Source organism: Periplaneta americana, chromosome 5, assembly GCF_040183065.1.
Source record: "Periplaneta americana isolate PAMFEO1 chromosome 5, P.americana_PAMFEO1_priV1, whole genome shotgun sequence".
Taxonomy (NCBI): Eukaryota; Metazoa; Arthropoda; class Insecta; order Blattodea; family Blattidae; genus Periplaneta; species Periplaneta americana.
In genome coordinates, this window is record NC_091121.1 from 155,395,404 (window position 1) to 155,423,124 (window position 27,721).

A 27,721-nucleotide genomic window follows, 5' to 3' on the forward strand; every position below is an offset into this window, starting at 1 on the left:
GCAGTGAAGGATTGTCTGAATGACTCACGAGTGAAAAACGATATTGCCTACATAACATCAAACTTTTCTTTCATACCTGCAAGCATTGAACAATTAGAACGTGAAAAACAATCTATTTGTAGCCAAATAGCAATAGTAAAGGAAGCTCAAGTGAACATACATTCTGCTTTGGGCGAAACTGGGAAAAAAGTTAAAAATAAGTGGGACAACGTATTAAATAAGAATGCAGGATTTTCATTGTTGGAAAAAGTATCAAGAGTGATATCGGGGGAAAGTGTAAATGTTCCAGTAAGTATTGATGTTTCTATTGTACCTAATTTAAAATTTGCGCCTCTCACATCAGTTTCGGTTGAAAGAAGTTTTTCTGCTTTCAAAGTGATTCTCAGTGACAAAAGGCAAAGGTTAACTGTGGAGAATTTAGAAAAAATTCTGGTGGTGTACTGTGCAGATAATTATAATAAAGTCTGAGCATGGAACTGAATTTCAATAACTTAAAATGAGTAATCTTGATATCAATAATCATTATTTCATTAGTTTCATTATATTAAATTTGTGCAGCTCTGTTTATAAATATAATATAGTATTCTTTTTTAATGTTTAAACATACTTTTTGTGCGTATTTTAGTGTATAACTAAAAATTTCAGTGAAAGAAATAAGTATGATACCTTGATGTGCCTAAAATGCCTATTTTCATTAAAATAGAGCCTAATTTTACAAATTTTGAGCTTATTTTAGGCGCCTAAAACTGCAATTTTTAGTGCCTAAAAATCCGATGTCTAATAATAATAATAATAATAATAATAATAATAATAATAATAATAATAATACACAAAAATAATCATAACAATAAGAATGGCAGTGGCAGTGGAAGTGGCAGCAGCTGCTGCAGTATAATGGGTGACCCATTTGTTCCACATTTCCAAAGGAGATAGCATTGTTCCAGATTGTAAGGGAAGAGACAACAGTTCTAAAAATGTTGCATACAGGGCAGAGAATTATGACAAAGTAGCTACCTACAGAGGAGAAAAGGCATTAATCAAACTCAAATTCATCCACAATGTATGTGAGACTTCAGGTGAATGTTCAGTATCATAATTATGATGTAATTAAATGGTGGTGGTGTTGTGAGTTTTCATAATTACTGTATGACGTAATTAAATGGTGGTGTTGTGAGTTTGAGCGTTGACAGAAAATCGTGTGAAGACCAACATGCTGCTCACGAACCAATGACTAACATCTCAAAGAAAATGTTTAAGAAAATCCATGATTCGTGATTTAAGATGAACAAGTACAAATCAGTTAAACTGTAGAGGTAACAATCACCTTATCATACAATGCACAACATTTTGACTGTGGATGAGCATTTAAAAATTTGACAGCAATAGTGTATGTGCGCCATGAATGTTCACTCCAACTCAAAATTGATCTCGAGGTGTGACTTTGTCAGCATCTGTTAACAAAGTACAAGTGCAACGAACAGAATTTCACTGACAGGTTTATAACCACTGGTGAAAACTGGGTACACTGCTACGAAGCAGAGATCAAACTTCAAAGTATGTAATGAGAATGAGATATAAGATTCTCCAGGCAAAGTTATGACTTCTGTTTCTTGGAATGTTAAAGTGGTGATATAGTCGACTATTAGCAAAACAGAGCTACGATCATTGAAACGTATTTTTATGCAAATTTATATGGGAGGAAATTTAAAGAAAATTACATGAATAGTTGACTAAGTCAATTCTCTTTAATCAAGATAACACACCCAGTTACATATCCTGAGTTGCTACAACAACTTCAGCCAATGTAGGATTTCAGTTTACAAAACATCCCTCCTACTCACCAGATCTAGCACCAAGTGACTTCAGATATTCTCAAAACCCAAAGAAAATGTAAGTAGAAAGAGATTTTCTACCGATGAAGTAATGGAAACTGTGAATGAGTGCTTGAAGAGGTTGGAGAGAATTTTGTCTAGGAATTCAGATCAGAGAGATGTTGAGGAACTGATGAAACAAATGTATCAATTCATAAAGAGATTATGTTAAAAAATATGGTAAACTAAAGGATAAGTATATTAAGGTTGGGGCAAATGCATTACTCCTCTTAGTATAGGTGATGATTACCTATATGTAAGGTGTATTGGTATCAATCAATCTTCTTAATGTGTCCAGCTGTTTGCTGACAACATAAAGTCCACTATAATCCACTGTAGTCTATTCAGTTGTTGTTTTTCACGAGAAATGAGGGGTATTTGGATCGGTGTTTATTACAGATGCCTGTTGCTAGTAGCCAGAGTTGGGGTGTAGTCAATATATACTGCAGGGCTGTGTCTTCTGTAACTGGTACTGATGATTTTAATTTACTTCTTTTGTGGTTTATGGATGGACAGTATAGAAGAATGTGTTCCAGATCTTCATCATGATTAATACACCACAGACAAGTAGGATTATCAGAAATGTGAAATCAGTGTAGGTACAACTGAGTGACAATGTGACTTGTTCTGGCTCTTGTTAAAAATGTTTGAACATGTCTGGGCAAGTTTTTGTACATTTCCAGGTCATTTGGTTTCTTTTGTACAGACTGTAAAATTTTTCCTTTGTCAGAAGAGAGCCAATTGTTGATCCATAGGTTTGTAAAATGAGACTACTGAAGCAAAAGCACTGGATAGAGATATCACTTGAAGAGGTCTTGGTTGCATTGGCATGTATATGGTGGTAATGATGATGGTGATCATGATTATGACAAAGCACAGTGCAACAGCAGAGGTGATGGTGATGGTGATGGTGGTGATATATTTGGCGTTTTTGCAGTTGGAGGAGGTAATGGGTTTGGTGATATGAGAATACTTCTAACTTCATCATTACTTACCTTTACAATTTTACCAGTTACTATTTCATATCGCTGACAATTGATTTTGTGTTTCACAATAATTTTGTGAACTAGTGGAATGAAGATGTTGTATTTACGCCCGAGCTGCACGACAAGAGCACATAAAGTCTCCATGGCAGTTGAACGCAGTTCTGGACACGAATCTAATGTCCGAACAAGTGGGTGAACAATACGTGATGCAAAGTCAGTGAAGTCTAAAGTGTCTGCCAAATGATCCACTGTCTCGAGTGCAACACGACACACAGGTACTGGGCAGTCTGCTGCATCAAAGAGACGCACTATGGGAGGTAGTACTAAGTGTAAATAGTCGTCCAAATTGTTTCCAAATTTCTGCAAAGCTTGCAACAACTGAAACAAATCGAATTTCATTAATTATTTTGGTTTCTTAATATGTTAATCTTAGTGTAAAGCAACATATTACTCTCCAATACTTACCTTAACAGTAACAGTCCTGTCCTTACTAGTGTCGTGCATGAGGACTCGCAGAATTTGGGGCATGAGCTGAGGAAGATAAATTTTGAACTCTGCTCCAAGGGCCACAGCAATATGCTCCACTAACAGTATTAAGGTACTCTGAAGTGGGCTATTTATTGTCCAGAACTCCTGCAAAAGAGTTTATCGTTTATCAATTTTTCATATACCAGAATAATAATAATATTCTTGTGTAACTTAAATGTTTCTCTCTTGTATCACATATTAAAACCTGCAGGTTATTTTATTAATCACAACATATGATTTAAACAAAATTGTACAGTTTTGTGTACTGTGTTAAACAGCATATAACCTACTGGTTATAATTAACAGAACTTTGATTATCTTTAATAACTCATTCCTAAAAATTGCATTGTTTATTGAAATCTATGCTACAGTGACAATTTCTAAAGAGAAAGAAAACTCTCTCTTTTTAGAAATTATGCAAAAAATGCATATGAACAACTTGAAATTAATACAAAGAGAAAAACAAAAATGGGAACAAGATTTCTATGTAATAAATGATTCATAACGTTCTAGAATCTATAAAAACAAGTTTTAAAAGTTGTGACTTTGCACATAGGAGATATTGTTGTAGCAGGATAATGTATCAGATATAGTAAGTTAAATGGTAACAAGAACATTAAATACCGGTACGTTAAATTCTCTCATAAGGAACACAAATTACAACAAACCTTAATTAATGTAAATATATCGTCAAGGTAATTACGAATGTGCTGTTTCACAATAGCAATCAAGATAGCCAACTGCTGGAAAAGGAATTCTCTGAAATTCACATCTGCAGTCCGAACCACATTTAGAAAACTTGGCATCACATGGGAGATGTAGGGAACACATTTTATGCCAAGAGACTTGAAGATGAATGTCACAGCCTGAAATCAGAAATAGTAATCTAAAGTTCCTCAGAACTCAATACACTAAGAATTTACTTCTAATATGACTTCAAATACTTGTAGAAAATATTGAATTATTTTTCTTTAACTTCTACACAATACTGATAACAATGATTATTGGTATTTTGAAAGATTCTCTTGCAAAATGCCATACAACAATACACTCCAAATCAAACCCTTTTGGAGAATAAAAACAATCATGATATCTATTTGAAATAATTATGTTGAACAATACCTATTCTGAAATTTCTAAACAATGAAATTTACAAATCTGGCTTTCAGGTAGTAGCTCCCCGTAAAGCAGGTGTGAATAATTTCAAGGAAAAATTGTTCCGGGGTCGCGTATCGATCCCAGGACCCTTCGCTTACTGCGCAAAGGCTCTACTGACTGAGCTACCCCAGGAACTATACACGACACCGTCACAATTTTTCCTTTTATATCCACACAACTCACATGAGCTGACAAGACGCCAGAACTCAACTGTAAGTGCACACAATTACTGTGTGACTTTAAATTGTGGCTTTCTGTTAACGTACCTCCAGTAACAAATGTATTATACAAATCTGGCTTTCAGGTAGTAGCTCCCCATAAAGCAGGTTTGAATAATTTCAAGGAAAAATTGTTCTGGGGCCGGGTATCGATCCCGGGACCCTTCGCTTAGTGCGCGAACACTCTACCGACTGAGCTACCCCAGGAACTATACATGACACCGTCACAATACCCAGCTCCGGAACAATTTTTCCTTGAAATTATTCAAACCTGCTTTATGGGGAGCTACTACCTGAAAGCCAGATTTGTATAATACATTCGTTACTGGAGGTACGTTAACAGAAAGCCACAATTTAAAGTCACACAGTATTTGTGTGCACTCACAGTTGAGTTCTGGCGTCTTGTCAGGTCATTTGAGTTGTGTGGATATAAAAGGAAAAATTGTGACGGTGTCGTGTATAGTTCCTGGGGTAGCTCAGTCGGTAGAGCGTTCGCGCGCTAAGCGAAGGATCCGGGGATCGATACCCGGCCCCGGAACAATTTTTCCTTGAAATTATTCAATGAAATTTACGTTATGAAAAAACTTGACTCATCCTGATACATTCTGATCTGCTAATACTATGCTAATTTTCATACGCAAATTCAAACTGCAGTAAACTGAGATAACTGACTATACTTATCTACCCTTTGTAATAACAATATAGCCTTTGTAATCTCCAGTTGAACACTGAGAACATATTTACCTGAACCACCATGGTATGATGCTGTGATAAGGTAGGATCTCGTATGATTCTCATTAGAGTTGCTATGGCTATTGCTGGATAATACTCTTCTAATGTAGATGAGCTCATGTTTACCAACATCTCGCTTGTAGTGAGATCTGCCAAGATAGCACGATGCTAGTTAAATTACATTTTAATGAACTACATAATATGCAATTATTAAGAACAGTTATAAGCTGATATTATCATTAAGGCTGAAGTTATGCAGTCTGATCCGTTTGGGTATGGATAATATTAATTTATTATTATAAAGCTATTATGATAGTAGGAAAAATTTCTTACTGGTTATATTATGATTAAAAGATGGGAGTTTCCATATATGACAATCAACAATGCATAATCTGAAAGGACAAATGAAAATCGTAGATGATTAAAATGGCTATTACAAACCAACAGCAGGCACAATGTGTTCTTTGGTATGCTAAATTTGAGTGTGTTAAAAGAGTTCAAAGGAAATTTCGATGTGAGTATGGTGTGCGTAATCTACCTAAATACGATTCCATAATGCTGTGTTATCGAACATTTGTAGAAACAGGTTCTGTGTTAAAAAAAAAAAAAAAACATGTAGGAGGTCACAGACAAAACTTGGTACGAGAAGCAGCTATCTCTTGGCTTGATCCCCAAACTCCCCAAATCTAACCCCTTCTGATTTCTTCGTGTAGGGTTTTGTTAAAGATATTGTCTAATCACAGAAACCCAGGAACATTGATGATCTGAGAGTAAAAATTACTCAAGCTTCAACAAATCACCCCCCTTATGTTACAATGGATATGGGCTGAATTGCATCACCATTATGAGTTGTGCAGGATGCACAATGGGGGTCATGTTGAGCTCTGAGGAATCTCCCATCTTTCAGTGTTGTATGCACAAAGTTGCAATAAATAAAGTTCAGTAGTAAATGTTTTAAGGTGTTTTTATTTTATCCCTACCCAAAAGGATCACCCTGCATATATATTATGTATTAGTCTGAAATTTATACCAAATATATTATCTATATAGTCAGACTGAAACATTTGACATAGCAACTTTTAACAATAATCTACCTAAATATGTTAACGTTCTTGATTTTACTGATATGTTTTGGGAATAAGTTTTTTATTTTTATATTTTATTATGTTAACTATCAGTTCATTTGTAAGTCCTGAAATGTTTCATTCTGAATTAATTTACCGTGATTTGCCTCTGCTTCAGTCTTGTTGTCAGTTATGGATAGAAGTGCTGTGGAATCCACTTGAGAGTCTATCTGTCCAAGATTCATTTTATGCTTATAGGGATCTAGAGCCCCCAGTAATCCTAGTACTCGTATAGTTTCACGCCTGTAAGTATAAATTCAGTTTTTTCAAGTCACAACTAATTAATAGCAATTGTACACAGAATATCAAACTAAAAAGAAAAACATATAAGTCTTATTGCACTTATTATGCAGCAATTACAATAATTATACTAAATTTGGATATTTTACGTTGAAACTTTTGATTGAAAACATAAGAAATTACATGTGGCTTTCACATATTACAAAGAGCTTTTGATTGAATTTACCAAAAGATACTCTTACAAATTTTAAGAGACAATGAAACTCCAAATCAGACCATCTGTGATATATATATATATATATAAACTTATATAAAAATAATATAACATCAGTAAATTTAAAACTTCTACTTGGACAATAATAAATTTTAGTGTTCAACAAGGTTGTCCTCGTCATCTTCTATTATTCAACATCTACCAGGTTTGTACGAAGTTATACCCAATTTCTATTCCTGCAAGCATATCTCGTGTACAAGGATAAATCACACACAGCTTCTTAATTTGAAGCTCCTGCCATATTGCAACCACTGGCATCTTCATACTATACTACACTATACAATATTATGCTAGTTGTAACTAATAAACACAATGATGCAACTAAAAACTAAAATTGGATTTATTTACACAATCTACAGATTCTCATAACCTCTGTGCTGAAAAGAAGTCGGATACTTTCCTTTGGGCTTTCGATTTGCTTAACTTTGACTTTATGTCCATTTTCTGATGGCAAGGATATCAGGAAACTGAGTATCATCTTCCTGCTCCAAAAATTCAACTAAAGTTTCCATCGATTGAAACACTACTTGTAGTGGCAGACGCATTTTTCTATTACCTTCCTCCTTACCTTCTCTTCTCGATCAGAGTCGGAGTTACTTTCCACGCTCTCACACTGGTTACTAGCACTGGCAATGATGTAAGTCATCACTTTTTAGTTCATATCCTAGCAATACAGTATAAACATTCAGCCAATGCTGCATGTTTTCTTCATCCATATTAGCAAATTCGTTGTTGTGTCCAATCATCTCACAAAGGGACTGCGAACATATCTGAATATTGGTTTCTTTGTCGTCGGATGTAAGATTTTCACCAATCAACTCTTCAACATTGTTATTCAATTTCCTCCATGGCCAAATTATGTTCTGATTTGATATCATAAACCAAGCCTTAGGTATTAAACATAACATAATATGCAGTTCATATTATAATTGGCAGCACAGATAAATTCGAAATACCTTATAATAGGCTGTTGTTCAGTCTTGAGGAAGTTAATGAGAACATCTAGTAATGTGGGATACTGGTTATAGGGCTTCACTACATGCCCTGTTGATCCCACTAACTGACCCAGAGCCCAAAGAGCCACACCTCGTTTTTCAGGAGAACTTGCGTCTCCCAACATTTCTAATAGAATGGCCAATAGTTCTGGCATCCATTGCTGCATCTCATTTCCATTCACCTTTCAGACATAAATGAACATAGAATAATTAATATTATTGTACACAAATAAATTGTTGAAAACTAAAAAAACAAACGAACAAAGTCTGTAGACAATGAGGAGTTGCGTAGAACTCTAAGATTTTAAATGAATTACAAATTTACAGCATCCCACAATCATGAGTGCATTTCAACATACCATATTCATGTGCACATGTGCATAACATAACTGTGAAAGATTTCCATAATAATCAGACATAGACAACCATAGATTACATTCAGAAATGCAATCTGTGTGGCAAAGGCCAATGATGGTTTTCTGTGCAGTAGAGGAATGTTAAGGGAAAACTTTACATGTGAATCGTGTGAAATACCCTATAATTTGGTTGTAGTGTTGATATATTTATTTTATATTTAAAACAGACAGCTATTTAGTGTTGCTTAACAATAGCTTTAGTGTTGAAACTTCATCAGAAGATCCCAATTAGGTAAAATAATATATGTTTGTGCGAGATCGTGCGTACTTGCTTGGTTTCCACACAAAATCAATCCGCAGTAAGTCTAAAATTCCACATTCAGTATTCCCAACCTAACACACATAACAATTTCCCTCTTCTTACCACTTAAGTGACATATTGATTTTACTGCTTTAGGCTTTTAACATATTATTTTTAGAGACGTTCAATATAGTAATAATTATAAATTGGAAACTTACCACTGCAATTTCACCTAAATTGCACTGTTAATTATTGTTTTCAAATATTTTAAAAAATTAAGTAAACTCTACAACTCCACTAAAGTTACTGCATTCGTCATGCATGTAACATTAAGGAAGCTGTTTGTTTTAAGTTCGCATTTATAGACTGGGGGGAAAAAAAAGACAGACGTATATCACAGCCTGCTGGAGTATAGTAAACACAGAAAACATTTTAAAGCAACAATGTTGAAGATCGATATTTTTGTTTTGCAAATTTGCCGTCATTGAACAGAAACCAAGATGGAGATTTCATTGCAACTACTTAGAAATTCCTCTTTCAGGTATGTAATAAACGATCTTCGCACAAAATAATGTACGATACACGAGCGGTATGTTTTCTTTCAATTCTCGGAAATTAAAAAAGCTCAACTACGTTTCGCTTTTTCAAACTTTTCCTCGAACATGAAAACTTTAACATATCGCTCTTGTAACGCATATTACTATTGTAGCTGTGAGACTGAGAGTAGAAACACTTAATCCCACTCTTCGCTCTCTTCTCAATACTAGTGATGTGAAGACTGAGCCAGGAACAAAGAACTCAGAATCGAACTACAATTATATATATATTTATTTACTTTGCAAATCCACTATTCGTATTAAAATTATGGTACAAATGAGGAAAGTGACTAACCTCAGCCAGATCTCCAATTGCAGTAAGTACACTGACAACAACACCTGGATTAGGTTCCTGCTCCTTTAACTTGGGTACAAGGACTTTGAGAATAGGCTCCATATATGGACGAATAAGTCGAGGTGCATTCACAACCATGTGATCCAGCATCCGAGCACTCTGTTCTTTGTTGCGTCCCATCCCACTGTGTTCCAACTCTGTTAAAAACTGTTTCAAAAGATAATTTTAATTTACGATGATGTAAATATTAAAATATTATCACTGTTATTATTACATATCACAGTTCCATATGTGTAATTTGTAAGAGTTCACAATTATCTCAAACATTGATATTTAGAGTTCATCATCTATTTATAATTATTTCTGTTATTAATTCATTTTGCTCTGTTTTCCAAAGAAAGTTATGTACATAATGTATAGTGAAAGGACATTCTAACCTGTATCAGTGTTTTCCGAAGTGAGGGCATTACATATGCAGGATTCATGCAACTCAGTCGACCAATAGTGCATATAGCAAGTTCACGAATTTCGAAGACCTCATCATTCATTGCTACAAAGAGTGCACTCAAATTTTCTGCTTGAGCCAGGTGATTATCAAAGCTATCATCCAAGGATTCCAGAACACAGTAACGGACATCAGCATCTATTAATAGTGAAATAAATACCTCGTTTAGTACATTATTAATCACTAGGGTGGATGTTAACAAAAAGTCATCATCTTATTTTTCACATTAGGATGATGCCTATTAATATAAAAATCCTTTCTATGTTAATATCAACATAAAAAAATTACTGCTACTTACAGACCTGTTACTAAATCTACGTATTACTTTGTGAAAAGATTTATTAAATCTACATACTTAAACTTCAACAAACAAAATTTGATAACTCAATCCCAAGGGAAAAAATGGAACTCTCTGCATCATGATCCATAGTTAATTCCCGATTTACCACGAAAATCGTCTGTAGCTGCATTTAGATTGGCAACAGGCCATGACTGTTTGGCCAAACACCTGCATAGAATTGGAATATATATCAATCCCCTAACTACCCATTGTGCAACTCAAACCAAGAAATGGATTCAGAACACCTCAAAATCTGTGCTTCAGTGGCTGGCCATGATAATATCTTTGAAAAATATTGGAGTGCAAGAGGTCAAATGACTTTATTGTCAAACGCCTGGCATTAGAAAACAACAACAACAAATTCATTTCTTATATTGCATTTTTTGACAATTTTGAACTAATAGGCTAGGTCATTTTTATATATATATTTTTTTGGCAATTTTTGGTCATTTTTAATACTTTGAAGAACTTTTAGATAATTTGGAATGCACTTTACTTTCTTCTTTTTCCTGTTAAATCTTATTCGAAGCAAATAGATCAGTAGGAGTAAGTGAATAACACTGAAGTTTGAGTTTTATAGTTTGGAACAAACTCTAAAGTCCATCCCTCATTCCACTGAAGGCTTCACTTCATACAACGGAAGTAATATAAAATGCTTGACAACAGCTTAGTTTAAGTGAGGGCTTTGTCTGCTACGAGGGTGTCGTTAGAAATTATGTTTGGAAGGGGACAAATTTTCACCGTTTCCTGGACAATAGGAACGTTGTGTCCCCAATATGGTTCGAAAGAGATGTACTGTAGCAGACAGTAGACAGTATTTTTAACACAAAAATTGCAAGAATGCATGCTGCGCCCACAATTTGTTTTGTCATTCACACTCCCTCATCTGGAAGGTCTGGTAACAAAAGTGAAGAGCGGAAGGAGGAGGAGACAGAGAATGAAGGCACTGACATGGACCACACTTGATTGAAACACATTGTAAACCCTCATTAAAATCTATAGTTTTCCCTTAAAACTTCATTTTGTTGCATGCCCTTTTCCTTTATCTTGGTCAAATTTCAGGAAGTTGCCTCCTCTCTCCGAGATCTGCAGGGCAGTCACTGAAACGAGGTGACTAATTTTTAAGAAGTTGTGGTGCAAGTACTTTAAATAATATTTAAATGTCATTTTCTTTTAATTTTATGTCATATTTCCATTACTTTGAGGGCATTTTATTGATCATTTTAAGTAGAACAACATCCGCCCCCTACTAATCATTTCAAACTACACAGTAAGTCACATTATATTAACCAGTGTTAAATAATTTTTATTTAAATTTCACAGAACTCAACCACAGCACATAAAAATAAAAGGATGAATGAGGCATAATTATGGAGCACTATAGCACTAAAGGAATCATCTTCAACCACCAATCAAATAGGTAGAAATTATGTTGATTTCTGAGCCCAGGTGTTATTTTCCAACATGTTAATGCTCGACTGTCTTCCACATCCACCATACTCATCATAGCTCTTTACCCATTAATTATCATATGTTTGGACACTGAAAGAAGTGATGGAAGAAAAAACTTTTAGGTCCATTGAAGATGTGCACAGGCACACTGCACCAAAAGAATTTTTTTTTTGGAAGAATCCATGCACTCCGTAAGCACTGGAGGATGTGTATTGAACACAACAGGGATTATTTAGGAAAATGACGCATTTGTGTACCACTTTCGTTAATAAATTATGTAAAAAACATAAAATTACTTAGTCACACGTTAAAAAGTTTTACAACAGACGGCCCGTTTCGACATGATGTTACATCTTCATCAGTGTCTCTTGAACTACTGGTCACATGAAATAAAAATAAAAGGAAGAATGAGGGATAATTTTGGAGCACTATAGCACTAAAGGAATCGTCTTCAATCAGCAATCAAATAGAAATTATGTTGATTTCTGAGCCCAGGTGTTATTTTACAACCTGTTAATGCTAGACTGTCTTCCACATCCACCATACTCATCAGAGCTCTTTACCCATTAATTATCACACATTTGGACACTCAAAGAAGTGATGGAAGAAAAAACTGTTAGGTCCATTGAGGATGTGACCAGTAGTTCAAGAGTCACTGATGAAGACGTAACATCACGTCAAAACGGGCCATCTGTCGAAGGTATATACCTTTTTTTAAAATTTCAACACTTTTTAACGTGTGACTAAGTAATTTTATGTTTTTAGCAAACAAAGTGTTAACGTGAACTTTAATCAATGAATAAATTATGGGGGAGGGGAGGAGTTTTCATTTGGCTCACCCTCTCAAATTACTTCAATAAAGACCTGCTGCTTACGTAAACAGACAATTCACAGTTACACACAGCTTTTTGATCTAGTTTCACATTTAAATTAGTATGTTATTCTTTGATATAGAAGAATACGTACATTATCAACAGTATGAAACCCCCAAACTGTGCAGCAACTGAACTCTTACTAGACATCAGTTGCAACCCACATGACAAAAAAGTCACTGTACAATACGTCTAAGACAGCAAACTGCAGTAGGAAAATTAATTACAGATCTCACCAGTATCTGTAATCCCAACTACAAGAAGTTTTCCCAACACATCAGCAACAGTTGTTGTAACAGTATCTGAATGTCGATTGGCGGAACCTTGCAGAGCAAGTCTTAACAGGCGACTGCAAGTTCTGACTGCCTCTAATCTTACTTCTTGTTGTTCACTCTTAAGAAAATGGTCAGCACATCGTCGGACAAACTGTAGCAATGAATGACCTGGAATACAAAATGAAGACAGACAATTTAAAAAAATAAATATCACTATTTACAACATGAATAATGTGACACTCAGGAATCTGCTATTAGAAACTACTTATTTACAATCTTTGACAGTAATGAAGATGTATCATTTTGCTCATTTCTGTTGATGTTAACTTAAATGATATTCCATTACAATGTTAAGAGATAAACTACGAAGTCCGCCAAAAAAATGTATACACTCTTTAAGGTACTAAAACCATTTATTATATGTTTGTTTTACATTTAAATATTGATCACACATGTAGTACTGTCTTCAATTAGGCATACGGTTACTTCAGATGTTCAAAATGTTCGCTGTTGGCGGCCAGACACATAACACAACGACGAGCGGCCACCGCAGCTACATCAGTCAATGTTTCCATGGAGATCGCTGCACATGATGCTGTAATCTCCTGGTGAAGGTCCTCCAGTGTGTGCAGCTTATGTCGATAGACTTGATCTTTCACAGTTCTCCACAAGTAAAAATCCATAGGGGTTAGATCTGGCAACTGCAGAGGGAACTCAATGGGCCTTCTTCGTTCAATCCAATGTCCCTACAGATTGTCATCAAGAAAAAGCTCGTATGGCTAGATGGTAGTGTGGTGGCATCCCATCCTGTTCATAGAAGACCTCATCATCAGCTCCATAAAGTGCACGTACACCTCGTAAAACTGATGTGCGTAACATTTAGAGGTACATTTCTCCAGTGACAGTACCATCAAAGAAAAAGCCCCTAGAATCTAGATGATAGTCCACACCACACGTGAATCCCTGGTAGACTGACCACCTTATCCATATGAAGATGCGGATCTTCTGGTACTCAGTAGACACAGTTATGCCGATTCACTGTTTCATTAAGTTTAAACTGGGCCTCATCAGATCACACTGCCTTCGTCACAAATTGTTCGTCTTCAGTTACCATTCGCTGATACCATTTGCACTTGAGAATCCATTTTTGCTGCTCGAATGTCAAGCGTGCTCCAGCCATTTTGTTTTCTCACTAATGTGATGAAAGTACCGACCAGTGCCCTAGCATGAAATTTTAAGCAGGGGAAGCTAACTCAAGTTGTCTTTCATGCAATATGAGAAAACGTATTACAAAAATACAGTCTTAAAATAAATAGTAGTCAATGTCAAGTTAGCAGTCGAAGATTGGTTGGAACATCGTAAGTAACACCAATAAGGCATGACCTCAAATGATACGTATGATTTCACGGTTTACACATATCTCTAACAAATACACACGTATACGTATAACATTAGCTCACTCCCTGTCATACTTAGAAAAATCACAATATTAGTATCATTACGTAAGTATGTGTCGTTTGGTTGTGTCCTTCATTGACAGCAAGGGAGTCGGTCATTTGTTTTTTAAATCACACTTTTGTTCGTAAGTCAGTCTTGATAATACAATTGTCCTAAAAAATTCAAGTAAATTAGTGTCAGGAACTGTTATTTCGCTCATTATTTATTATATCAGCCACAATGCACACTAACACTTCAACTGAACACAACTGACGAAAAGGGATAACTCGGAAACTACTTATTTTAAATGTTAAAGTTAGCTTCTTGCGAGCCTTGCGACTAGGGTAGTTTAGTTAGAAAGGGATGGAAAATCTGCGGGGTGGATTACACAGAAGAAACCAGTCTGCTTGGAAGCTGGTGTGTGCAGGCTTCTTGTTTATTGCTGCATCACAAATCATCCTGAGCTGCTGCATCACAATATTTAACGCATAAATATAAATTCTATTAAAATTAATAAATAATTTTGTCCATAAACTGCAGGTTTATTATGAAATTATTATTGACTGGGGAAGCTAAGCTTTTTAGCTTACATTGACACTATGCCACTGGTACCGACATCTGTTGAGCGAAAGACCATACTACAATATACTCGTAATTGAAATCAATTGACAATAGCAATATCCCGATACAGTCTGACAAAGAGTGTATACATTTTTTTTGGCGGACTCTGTATAATTTCTTTTTCACACTGTTGCAACATCCATCATGTTACTGTTGTTCCGAAGTCACCACAGTATTAAAACATGTCATCTTCGCCATCACCATCATCATCATAATTATTCTTACTTAGATCATAACGTGATCATCACTGGCCAATTATTTCACTGTATTATGAAAAATAAATCACTTAACATATCCCGAGAAACAATATAAAAAAACGCAAGTTAGTAAACCTTCTCTTCAACTGTCCAACACAACATTTTAGGATACACCATTCTGAAAACAAGTTTGTTGCAAGCTCTTTCTTGTGGTTTTAGAGTGTTTCTATATAGTGTCATTAGCCATGAAGCCAGTCCATAACTTTCATAAGCAAAGAGAAGAGTGCTTGTGCATTAATGCACACACACAGATCTGTTATGACACATGAGTGAACCATGTATAGAATCCAGCCATTGGATATTAACACTAGTGAAACATTCCTCGAAGTATCATGTAGCTTGAACGTGAATTGAGGGAAATCTCTTTCGATTAACATATTCATTACACTGAACCGATGGTTTTGGAATTCTGACATGGATGCAGTTGAGTGCGTTTATAGTTGATGGAAAAAAAATCTCTGTTGTCACTTGGTTTTAGCACTGACAATTTCTTCATGATTTGTTGGAAATTTTATCCATAGGCGAACTTTGACTGTTATTTTATCTGCTACAAATTTCACAGTTCTGGAAACCATACTCTGGTGCACACTGACATCTTCATCAATACCTGTCTGAAACCCAAGATATAAGATATATCTTAAAAATATCCTTATGTTTTCCTTTGAAGAAAGAGTTCCACCACGTGCTTCTTAATTTCGTCCAATGAATAATCACTTAATCACGCCACATTTTCTATATGGAACCTATGCTGTCTTCTGAAATCACTTTTTGATGACTGCCTTTGACACAAACATTGCACGTTGTTAGGTAAAACAAATACTTATTGCATGAAATGTACAGTCTCTTCTCCCTAGTTGTGACATTAATATCAATGAGTAATTCTGATGAGCAAAGATTTTCTACATTAAACTGCATAGACTTATCTCCGCAACTCCTTGGAACAAAAACGATTATCTTCACCAGCGCATATATTCATACACAAGAACTTTCTGCACAAGTTCATAGTGAAGCGAGAATTGCATGACAGCACTAAAAAATTCGTTCAATGTATATTCCTTATGCTTATTTACAGCATCACCTGTATTTTAAGTCATGAGCAGTCACTGGTGCAGCTCAGTCGGCTAAGGCGCTTGTCTGCCGATCTGGAGTTGAACTCAGGCAGAGGTCCGATTCTCACTTGGGCTGATTACCTGGTTGGATTTTTCTAAATTTTCCCCAACTGTAAGGCGAATGTGACGTAATATATGTCGAATCCTCGGCCGCCATTACTCTATCCAGGTTAGAACATGGTCACTAGAACATGATGTATGAAAGAGTTTCTTCCTTCTTATAGCAAAACCATATACACAATCATTAATCTATCTTCGTAGTGTATCCAGCCATTTGCTGACAACACGTGTTCCACTATGTTTCACCTATGAATTTCCTCTTCTTACAAATGATGGGTAAAAAGCACGATGCTGGTTGTATATTTCAGCAGCCACATTCCAAAGATGAGGTGTATTCAGTATATATTGGAGAGAATTGTCCAAGGTTACAGGGATTGCAGATTTTAGATTAGTTCTATGGATGTTTGTGACAGGGCAGTTTAAGAGGATATGTTCCATATCTTCTTCATTGTTGTTGCACCAGCAACATCTACTAGAGTCAACAAGATTAAAGCAGTGGAAATACTTCTGAATGATAATATGGTCTGTCCTGGCTCTTGCTAAGAAAGTTTGTATGTGTCTGGGAATGTTGCAGAACATTTGTAAATCATTAGGTTTCTTTTGAATGTTTTGAAGTACTTGGCCTTTATCAGAAGAAAGCCATAATTCGACCCATAAATTTGTTAAATGAGAATTAACTGCAGAATATGCGCTGGTTAAAGAAGTTATTTGCATAGGTTTGGGCCCCAAAGAAGTTGTCTGGCTGCAAAAGGGTTATTGTCAAACACAGGAAGGAGACCCATTAATTGCCCATATTGAGGACTTCATAGAACCGGCCTGAACAATAACCTAGTATCCAATCCCTACCTTCTCGTGGTGCAGCTGTTACCATTTTGCTTATGCAGAATGAACAGGATGGGCTACCCACCAAACAGCACTGGTCAGCTTGATGGGCTTATGACTGAGACTGATCCTTTCTCTTTTCTAGTATCAGCCTCCCTTTTCTTTCCTTTTGCTCTTTCCTATCCAGCCTCCCTTGGCTAACTCTTGTTCTTTTCGACTCTATGGTATTAGAACATTCGAGGCCTAGGAGATCACTTCCTCTATCCTTTTTCTCTATATCTATCAATACTTAATAAACCCTCATAGGTGCTCACCTAGTGATGGTGAGGTAGCTTCAATCCTTTAAATTGAGTTAATAAATAATTAAGAGGTACCTACGTAAGCTGTAAAAACATCTACTACACCCCCACTCTTTCACTTTTTTCACGAACACAATCATTAATGATACCTATGATTTGCAGGTATCTTCTCAAGCAGCAGTGATCCACAGGCATATCTGTCACCACACATATGTTCCTTCTATTTAATGTTAGAATGGATTGACTAACAGAGACCATGGTCTTTAAATGAATATCCACTGTCTGCTAATTAAATATATTAATTTTTTTCATCAGTTCAGAAATTGGAAATAATGAACCCATTATGCAGCCAATTAAACATCAACAACTTCATATATTCACCACAAAAAATCCTGGAAAATTATTAGACTATAAGAAGGCAAATGGCATCATAATCAGTTATTATACCCAGTTACGTATTTTATTATGATAACACCATCACTACCATTACAGAAATAATTTAACTACCTAGTAATTTTTGGTAATGTTTCCAAAATTATTACCATCAAAATTGAAGCTGCCCAAAGTACGCAAGGCTAAAACAATGCTGGGAACATCCTGCGATTCTTGACCAAGTCCGTGTGAGGACAATGACGTCCCAGCTGAACTTGTAGATTGTGGCACTAAATGGCGCGGCATACCAGGATGACGTAATGGTTTATGCATCAGGACATGAGACAGCATTCTTAGTAGACCTGTAAAATACCTTAGTTAGAACAGACATAAAAATTTATCTTTTACTATGGCTAAGTTGTGTACAGGAAAAAAAAATACAATATATATATTTTTTAATTTTTTTACCAAATTGTTATTAACATGATGGATCTGACATTCTCTCATAAAAATTGTGCCCATCTTTATATTTACTACATCTTAAAATCTTGTTCTTATAACAATGGTATCTTTAGTATACCCAGTGATATTAACATGAACGACCTCAAATACTCTCACAATGAAAAAAAAAATTCTATGTTCAAATGTTGGCAACTAAAAAAATTATCTCGAGACCATTACCACAGAAACTGTGTATTAACATTAAAGTCTATTCCTGAACTATTGGCAGTCAAAGTAAATAAATTCCCACCAAGGATCTGCATACTGTTCTCTTACACAGAGGGCCTGGGTTCGATTCCCGGTACGGTTGTATTTCCTGGTTAAGGTTTTTCAGGGATTTTCTTCAACCGTAAGGCAAATGCCAGGAAATTCGAGCCACAACATCCCTGAATATCACCGGCCTCATTCATCACCGAAATCATATTCATAACAAATCAATAACACATATACAATCGGCATCTAGTTCACAACAATAGAACCAGTCTCAACAATAGTACATAGGCCTTCAGATTTCAGACAGAAGATTAACTCGTGATATGACCAAAGATGTTAAAGCAAGTATAAATAACAGCGAGGAGAAAAAAAATCTCCACTACAGTATTTTCTCTGAAGTATCATAACATGTGCGTTTTTATAATAATACTAGCTGTACCCGTGCACTCCACTGCACCCATTAGAAATAAATATAAAGTAATTACATAATTAAAATAGGACATTTAATCCAGGGAACATTAGTATTTGATAGAAGGATAAATCATTTAGTATGTTACTTACTTTAAATTGTATTTAGAAAAATTAAAATGTGATCATTTTGGTCCAGAGATCACTCATTTGGTACAATGACAATTCCTTTAACATGTTTCTTAATTGTTATTACTTGCAACCATAGTTTAATGAAGATTGACATATCATTTAGTTTTAATGTGTAAACTTTATGGGCCATATTCATAGACATTCTTAACGCGGGCTTTCGGTGGATGATCAGCGAACTAACGTTTTTCGTATTCATAAATCAGTGTCAGTGATATGATATCATATGAATCCTGTTTAGCACGCTCGTAGCCCGGGCTAGCGAAATGTCTATGAATAGCACCCTATATTACTTGCTATATATTTCCAGTGAATTATGGTAATAACAATTTTAACCATTGTTTTTTATGTCTTCGGTAAATGCCACTTGGCCCACTGTGGTTCTGAACCCTTCAAATAACTTAAATAGTGATTATATCATATATTGTAGTGATATATAATTATATTTCTTTCTTTCTAAAATGTAAGAATTCACGATCTCCTATGTACCATTGCCATGGAATGAATAAATGTGTTTTTTCTTCCTACTCAAAAATTTTATATTTTGCACATAGGTGTTATTGCAGGAACAACAACGCTATAATCTAAGATGGCAGTGAAAATGTATTGTATTGTTATTTTAAAAGTCTTGTATATAATTAGCTTTCGAAATTACTTCATACAAACACAGAAACATTCTCTGTAGGCTATGTTTAATAGCTTTCGATTGTTGTTGTCCAAGGCCCCTTCCATTTCATTGCAGGCCAATAGGTGGCATTGTTATTTTAATTTTAAAACTCATTTATCTCATTAAATAGCAGTCTTATCGAAATTTTTCTTAGAATAAAACTTATCGGAAATCATTTTTAAAGAAACTTTTGTTATGTAACATTTTTCACGAAAATCAATAATAAGGGAGATATTTCGATTTATTTAATTCAAGCCCCCTTATAACCCAACTTTTAAATAAAGTATTTTGAATGCCATATAGCCTAAAATCTAAGTTACAATGAACTTAATTTATATTCCAATTTTCAAATAAATCAGTTCAGCCATTATCGCGTGAAAAGGTAACAAACATCCAGACAGACTGACATACAAACAAAAATTTCAAAAAAGCGGTTTCAGGATGGTTAATTATACATGTTAGGACCAATTATTTTTGGAAAAGCGAAAATTACCAGAAAAATTCTGGCTACAGATTTATTATTAGTATAGATGGTTAACATCATCATCAAGTATCCTTATAAAACAAATATACCACTTATGTCATACCTTCAGATATCTCCTTCTTTAACTGTGGTACACTAAACGCCAGTTCTCTTAATGCTGTTGTAAGTGCTGGGCTGAGACCAGTAGCTAGCATGGGCTCCAGCAAGTCTCGCACATCATTTCTAATCATCAGTTTAACAGCTTGTCCCAATAATGTTATACATACGAAAACAGCCGGCTCCAAAGATGTTCCTCTCTTTTTACTTGGAGTATCCTATAAATCCAATCCTTCATTAATCTCCATAATGAATTATGTACTTTGCATCAAATCATGAGAAAATTAAAATCTTGCCAATGTCTTAACTTTCAAGACAAATTTCCGTGCCAATTTTCTGCATAAAATTTAGAAAGATTCTCATAATCTATAGACACTCTCTACTAATATAAAAGAAAACGCAAGAAGACTAGAATGTAGATCGAGTTGTTTTATTTCATGTGAATGATTATCTTATAAATAGTGCAGTTACAGAAATTCAGATTCAAGAACATGTAATTTTACATTTATGAATGGCGTTTCACTTGTCACAGATATAGTAATTATTCATAATGAAGGTACATTCATAATGACTGAAAATGTGCTTTTCATGAATTATTTTAACTTTCTTTATATTGGCAGTGTTCCACGTGTAATGATATTTTAAGTCTTCATTCTTGGATGCACTCTTTAATTACTTTGTAAATAGATGTTAATTTCCTCTCTACACTAATTTGAAGTGAAATATGTAACTCAACATCTAATTAATAAAGATAACCACATTATCTTGACATCATAAACAGCAAGGTTTGTATCATGTAGGAAAATGAAACATTAAAATGTCACTGAATAATAAACCTTACCTTTGCTGGAAGTGAAACTCTTATCACTTCCATAATTTTTGGGAGGTACGGTTTTATGTCATCCTCGACAGCAACAGCAATAAGACCTATTGTAGTGAAAGCTGGACTACGGTCTTTTTCACGGCCTCGCAAGCTTGCCAGAAGATACTGCATTGTTACATTCAAATGTCTGTTATGGTAAAAAAATAACTCTATCAGATCAATAGTAATATTACAATTTGAATGCATTTTCATTTTCACTGTACAACAACACATATAAGTGCAGGTGTAAATACAGTGTGCGACAAAACAAAACAATACTGAAATTATCTTTCATATGCTGTCCATGTTTCCCTAGCAACCAAGTATTTATTTATTTTATAAGACAACTTGATACATCGTATATTCAATGTTGGGGTTAGTGCTGCAATTATGGTTCTCGTAACAGAGGAGAAGCTGTTATCGTCTAGCATTATTTTCAGTCATACAGAGCGGGGCATCAAAATGGGCCGAGCTTGCACCACATTAAAGAGCAGTACCAGGAGTGATTTAACAATGGGCACCAAATAACACAACAATGTTAGCTATCGTCGAGAAGGTCCATCATACGGGATCAGTCTTATGTCACCTTGCATGTTATAATGACATCTTGATTTTCAGAGAACTGAACTTACAAACATACTCTCTTCTTTCTCTCCTGACTTATGCTTGTGCTTGTCCATTGTTGAGTTGAACTATATATAATATATATGTAAAACACTAACGAAAAAAATTTACTAGACAAATGTGGGTGCAATAAATGACAAAACGAATGTGCTGATAAGAAGAACAAATAAGTAATATATAAATAAATATGATACTTAAACAAATTTTCTGTTAAAAGTTCATTATTTATTGTAACAATGAAATTTATTGCATTTGTTCGATTCTTACCATCTTTTGTTTCCTTCAGTACCTCAAACACTTCTTTTATTTTTTTTTTAACTAGTGACTGATTTTAATTTAGTTCATTTATCATTTCAAGAACATAATCTGCCTCCTCGTGGTGTTCTCTGGATCACGCAAAATTCATTAGAATAGTTGTGAGCTTCCCAAGAAAACAACTCCACTAAGAAGTACAGTAGTGGCAAAAAAAACCGGACCAACCCTCGTAGCTGATATAAAAGAATCCTGTGCTGTATATTGTGTCAAAATGTGGTAATTTCAATATGGATAGTGAAGCCAGAGGTATGTACTGCTATTTAACGTAAAAATACGCAGTTATAGATCTAGATTCATTTTCCGGGCTGAGAGGCCGTGGTCTGTTGGTTTTCGACCAGACATTTCGTCTGCAACTGTGGCAGACGAAACGTCTGGTCGAAAACCAACCAACAGACCACGGCCTCTCAGCCCGGAAAATGAATCTAGATCTATAGACTCCGGCTGTAAAAGCCTACACTACAAGATACGCAGTTATCTTTGCCGAATAGAGTAGAAATGTAACACTGATGCCAAATGAAAATAAAACTCTCAAAGTTTTTTCGTCTGTAAGTTTGAGGTACTGAAGGAAACAAAAGATGGTAAGAATCGAACAAATGCAATAAATTTCATTGTTACAATTAATTATACAAGATGGATGTGTTTTGTAACTAGCATAATTTGAATCTGTGACTCTGAAATCAGCTACAAAGGTTGGTCCGGTTTTTTTTTGCCACTACTGTACTTATTAGAACTGACTTTGAAAACGAGAAAATAGAGCATAACTAGTTAAACCTCATCACCATTCCACAGCTGGCCTTCTGTACCTGAGGTTGCAGGTTCGATCCCGGCCCAGGTCAGTGGCATTTCAGTGTGCTTAAATACGACAGGCTCATGTCAGTAGACTTACTAGCATGTAAAAGAACTCCTGCACGACAAAATTTCAGCACACTGGCAACACTGATATAACCTCAGCAGTTGCAAGTGTCATTAAATAAAACATAATTTTAATTTACCATTGGACAAAAATACCCAAACCCTCCCAATAAACTTTCTTCGACTATGTATCATCTGTTTGACAAATCAATACTCACGCTTTAACAAATTTTTCCTTATTAAATGCTGCAAGTCTCGGTAATATTGCAAGCAATGTATGTTGGATGTGCGAGTTTCGAACAACTCGTTGGTTTAGTACATCACTGCATACATCATCAAATCTCTCTGTCATTAGCTGCCGACAAGCAGCACTTTCATACAAAGATGGTCGGTGATTTCCAACTGGAGATGTTACTGCTACTGGACTGCCTTTACTCTGTTGTGACTTTGGCACTAGAGGTGATTTCAACCGTGGCATCAAGCTCATACAGTCCTAGAACAAATACAAACATCATTAGTAACTGAAAAAAAAAATCCTAAGCTATTTTCTGGATAAAGTTTGTGTGATTTTAAAACAATATTCAAAGGTTTGAAATCATAAGAAACCTATGACTGATTTGGTTGAGATTCTTATTGGCTAAATTGTGGCATGGTGTTCATTTCAAAGACTATGCGCATCAATCAATCAATCAATCAATCAATCAATCAATCGATCAATCAATCAATCAATCAGGGCCAGTTGGATACTACGAAAGTGTGGTGGTGATGTGATGATCACATGATGTTATCTTCCGTAAAAGAGAACATCAGAATTAAAAAATTTATTTCAGTTAAAATAACAATAATTCATTCATTTATTCATAGTTTTCTGCTCAAGGGAAGGTCTTTTACAGCAAACCCAGCGTTCTTCTATCTTCCACCTTCTTTTTAATTTCCACATATTATCCATATATCTTATTGTTGAAAATAACATTAATATATAATTTTTTATAGAAGACTTTCACGAAAATACTGCCACTCTTGCAATAGCATTTGAAGAGGACAAAAAGGAAACGTACTGAAGACATGATGGACAAGACACCAATAAATGAAAAGTTCTTTTGAAATAAAAATATTATAGAACTGAGAACATATGGGTACTAAGTCTAGAGCGCACCAGTATTATGATATAATCAAGAAAAGGATGAGAATGTACTTCAAGAAATCATTTCTTTTGAGCAATATAAGAACATTCCATTTCGAAGAGACAACAGGTTTACATTCTTGCCAAGGAATCAACTGGAACAAAGCATGGAGAACAGATTTCAGACTGGAGAAGAGTATAATAATGTTTTATCTTTGTTTTCATTGTTGAAATCGAATACATGGCCAGATGATGTCGAGAGTAACAGAAGTTAAGGGTGTTTGAGAATAAGGTGCTTAGGAAAATATTTGGAGCTAAGAGGAATGAAGTTACTTTTGGTAATGCCGAGACGTAGATGGGAGGATAGCATTAAAATGGATTTGAGGGAGGTGGAATATGATGGTAGAGACTGGATTAATCTTGCGAGCTTATGTGAGGGCGGCAATGAATCTCCGGGTTCTCTAAAAGCCATAAGTATTAAAGGAGCATTTGTGGAATGTCATTAGGGGAGATGAGAGTACAAAGTGTCATCTTTGTCCATCACCACTTGGACCCACTAGAATACGAACTTGGGTCTCAAACATGCAAAGTCGACACTCTTACTCTTTTGCTGATATTGCAACGTACTTCTGTAGCTATATTTTCGCGAAAATTTGATGATTTATTAAACAATTTAAAACTATTTTTTTTTTTAGAAATTTTACGCAAAATTTCAACAAAATTATCACAGTAAAAACACGATTTTCTCCAAAAGTAATGTAAAATAATGTAATGAAGTAATCCAATCTTATTTTGAAATGGCTAATATTGTAACATAATTTGAATAAAGAACACTGTTAGTCATATAGTTTCACTAAACTTACAATGATGTCTATTAATTTCTCACATCACCTCTAGGATGCTCAATAAAACATGCGTGACATTTAGGCTTAAATACAGGATGATATTTTCACGTACCGTAAGGTATAATTGTTCACGACTGTAAAACATATCAATGGCTAAGAAGTGATACCACACATCTACAAAAATAGTAATTTAGTTTAACTAGATTATTATTTAGAATAACTACGTCATTGTTAGGTTCACAAAAGTGGACAGTTAACTAATATTTTGCCCTCGACTAGAAAATCTTGCAAAGGAGAAACATACATAAAAAGTTTGTCTATTTCAAGAGAAATTAATTTTTAACACTATTTTCTGATTCACCTGCAAATTTAAAGATTACGAGGTATCACTTCTTAGCTACCGATATTCAGAACCTATGCAAAATAAATGTTACCACATTGAACAAAACATGGTATGTAAGGAATCCATAATGTAGGTCTACTAGAAATGCTTTTTCTGTGAACAAAATGGCGAAAAACTTATTCTTCTCTAAGAGTAGAAGTGAAAACATGTAAATTCCGTACGTTTAATGAAAAAAAAAAAAAACTATTGTGGTAAATGTAACAAAAATCTACAGTTTTGTCAAACAGTTCACAATCGATGAAAATGTTCTGTTTATATACTCACACTAGCTTGCTGTCCTTGTTGGTATTGAACTCGATCCATCAGTTCTTCATAGTTACGCTCCCACTCAGCATTACTGCATCTCAGTAACTCATTCAGTACAAGAAGTGAACCATGAACACGATCTTCACGATTAACACCCTTTTCTCTTGTGAAAATTTCATCAAATCCATTGGTAGCCTCATCATAACACTGCTTGTACCTTGTTTAAATTAAAAAATTTCTGGTTACAATACATCTTACAATACTATAAATATATCAGCTATATTATTAACAGATCAAATTCAATATATCTGACACTGTTACTATTTATAACTGCATTTCCAGCACAAGTACAGATTTTAAGTCTGAATGGTCTAGAATAGAGATGGGATAAACTGTTCTTTTTAAGAAACAGTTTCGACTGTAACTGTTTCATGAACGAAGCTGTTCCAAAATAACAGTTTCAAAGAAACAGTTTCATAAGAATATGTTTACAACATCAGTGCCAACTGTTTCAACCTCTCATCTGCTTCAGGAACATGTTTCAAAGCCCTTGAATCGTCTTTAAATCAGCTGTTCAGTGTATTATGGCAACGAAAGTCATTTTTCGTAGTACAGTAAATAACTACAATTCAAATTAAATCGATTTTAGTAAAAATAACGCATATAACCCTAGGAGAGATTAATAACGATGACATTAGCCGATGATATTTTTCGCGGTATATTAATAATTAACACTATGTTAGGGCACCATGAACACATTCTCCATCAATGGAAAGCTAATAATTAGGAGATTTGTTGGGGAATTTGATTCGTACAATTAAATTGCGCGATTCTACATAGGCTACTGTTGCACGAAGACCGTGTGGAACATGGATAATATTATATCTACTTTCGATTGGAGATCAATGATAGCGCTACATGTGGCCTTTGCAAATAAACTGTTCCAGCTTTTTTTACCCATCTCTACCCTAGAATAGTTATTCAGTAATTATTGTACTTTAAGGTTAACAGATTTTTTTCTCAATTTTCGGGAACAGATACTGATATATTGATATATGAAAAACTACTTTTACCATTTCTGTTAATTTGTCATTCACTTACATTGCTTCTACACACCTTAAAGAATTAAAATATTCATTCTATTTACACACTAAACATATTAATTCTGCTTAACTGCTGGCATTTTCAGAAGAGTGAAATTTTTTAATCAAGTCTTCTCTGGAGCCCCAAATTTTGCAATAAATGCCTGACAGGTCATGTTAAAGTTGGTTAAGACAGCAAGCACAGCTTGAAGAGATTCTAAACTCATTCTGAATTTTTGGGATCTCCACATCATGTTCATTGAAAAAAAAATTCTCTTCACTGAAGCATTACTTCCAGGAAGGCACGGAGATATCAATCAACTTCTGGAGTTGTGCATAGAAAATCATTTTCTCAGAGACAATTTTAAAATTTTCACTCCATTTTGAGCAAAGATCAGCATTTTCTTCATTTCATTTTACTATCTTCTCTGAAGTCACGTATTTCTTCAACCAAAAAAAATTTCATAAAATAAATTATTTCATCCAGATTGAGTCCATCTACATTAGAAGAAAAATAATGAACTGCCTTTTCAAATTTTCCTCTTTCTGGAAGACATCTTAGTAATATACAAGGTGGGTCAAAAGTTGCTTTCCCCAAACACTTCCTTACATTTAATTACATTCAATTTACATTTGACTACACATTCCTTTACAGATTTTGTTCAAAATGGAGGCCCTGTTTCTCGATACAATTCACAATGTTTAGACAATGATTT

General features: G+C 34.8%; 1 protein-coding gene and 1 non-coding gene across 2 annotated transcripts in view; both read right to left on the reverse strand.

Annotated features, from left to right (window-relative positions):
- The window catches only part of mTor (serine/threonine-protein kinase Tor), an 85,579-nt gene that overhangs the window by 50,131 nt on the left and 7,727 nt on the right, over positions 1 to 27,721 (reverse strand). The window contains exons 5-18 of the mRNA XM_069826705.1: positions 25,942 to 26,140; positions 23,525 to 23,799; positions 21,495 to 21,663; positions 20,661 to 20,871; positions 18,266 to 18,457; positions 13,080 to 13,286; positions 10,112 to 10,317; positions 9,675 to 9,881; positions 8,088 to 8,308; positions 6,715 to 6,860; positions 5,506 to 5,642; positions 4,054 to 4,251; positions 3,323 to 3,490; positions 2,867 to 3,235 (exon numbers count right to left, since the gene is read on the reverse strand). Coding sequence (XP_069682806.1) covers positions 2,867 to 3,235; positions 3,323 to 3,490; positions 4,054 to 4,251; positions 5,506 to 5,642; positions 6,715 to 6,860; positions 8,088 to 8,308; positions 9,675 to 9,881; positions 10,112 to 10,317; positions 13,080 to 13,286; positions 18,266 to 18,457; positions 20,661 to 20,871; positions 21,495 to 21,663; positions 23,525 to 23,799; positions 25,942 to 26,140 — 2,905 coding nt within the window. The remainder of the gene's footprint in view (positions 1 to 2,866; positions 3,236 to 3,322; positions 3,491 to 4,053; positions 4,252 to 5,505; positions 5,643 to 6,714; positions 6,861 to 8,087; positions 8,309 to 9,674; positions 9,882 to 10,111; positions 10,318 to 13,079; positions 13,287 to 18,265; positions 18,458 to 20,660; positions 20,872 to 21,494; positions 21,664 to 23,524; positions 23,800 to 25,941; positions 26,141 to 27,721) is intronic.
- Positions 4,896 to 4,968, reverse strand: TRNAS-ACU (transfer RNA serine (anticodon ACU)). Its single transcript has one exon. It is a non-coding gene; the product is annotated as a tRNA-Ser (tRNA).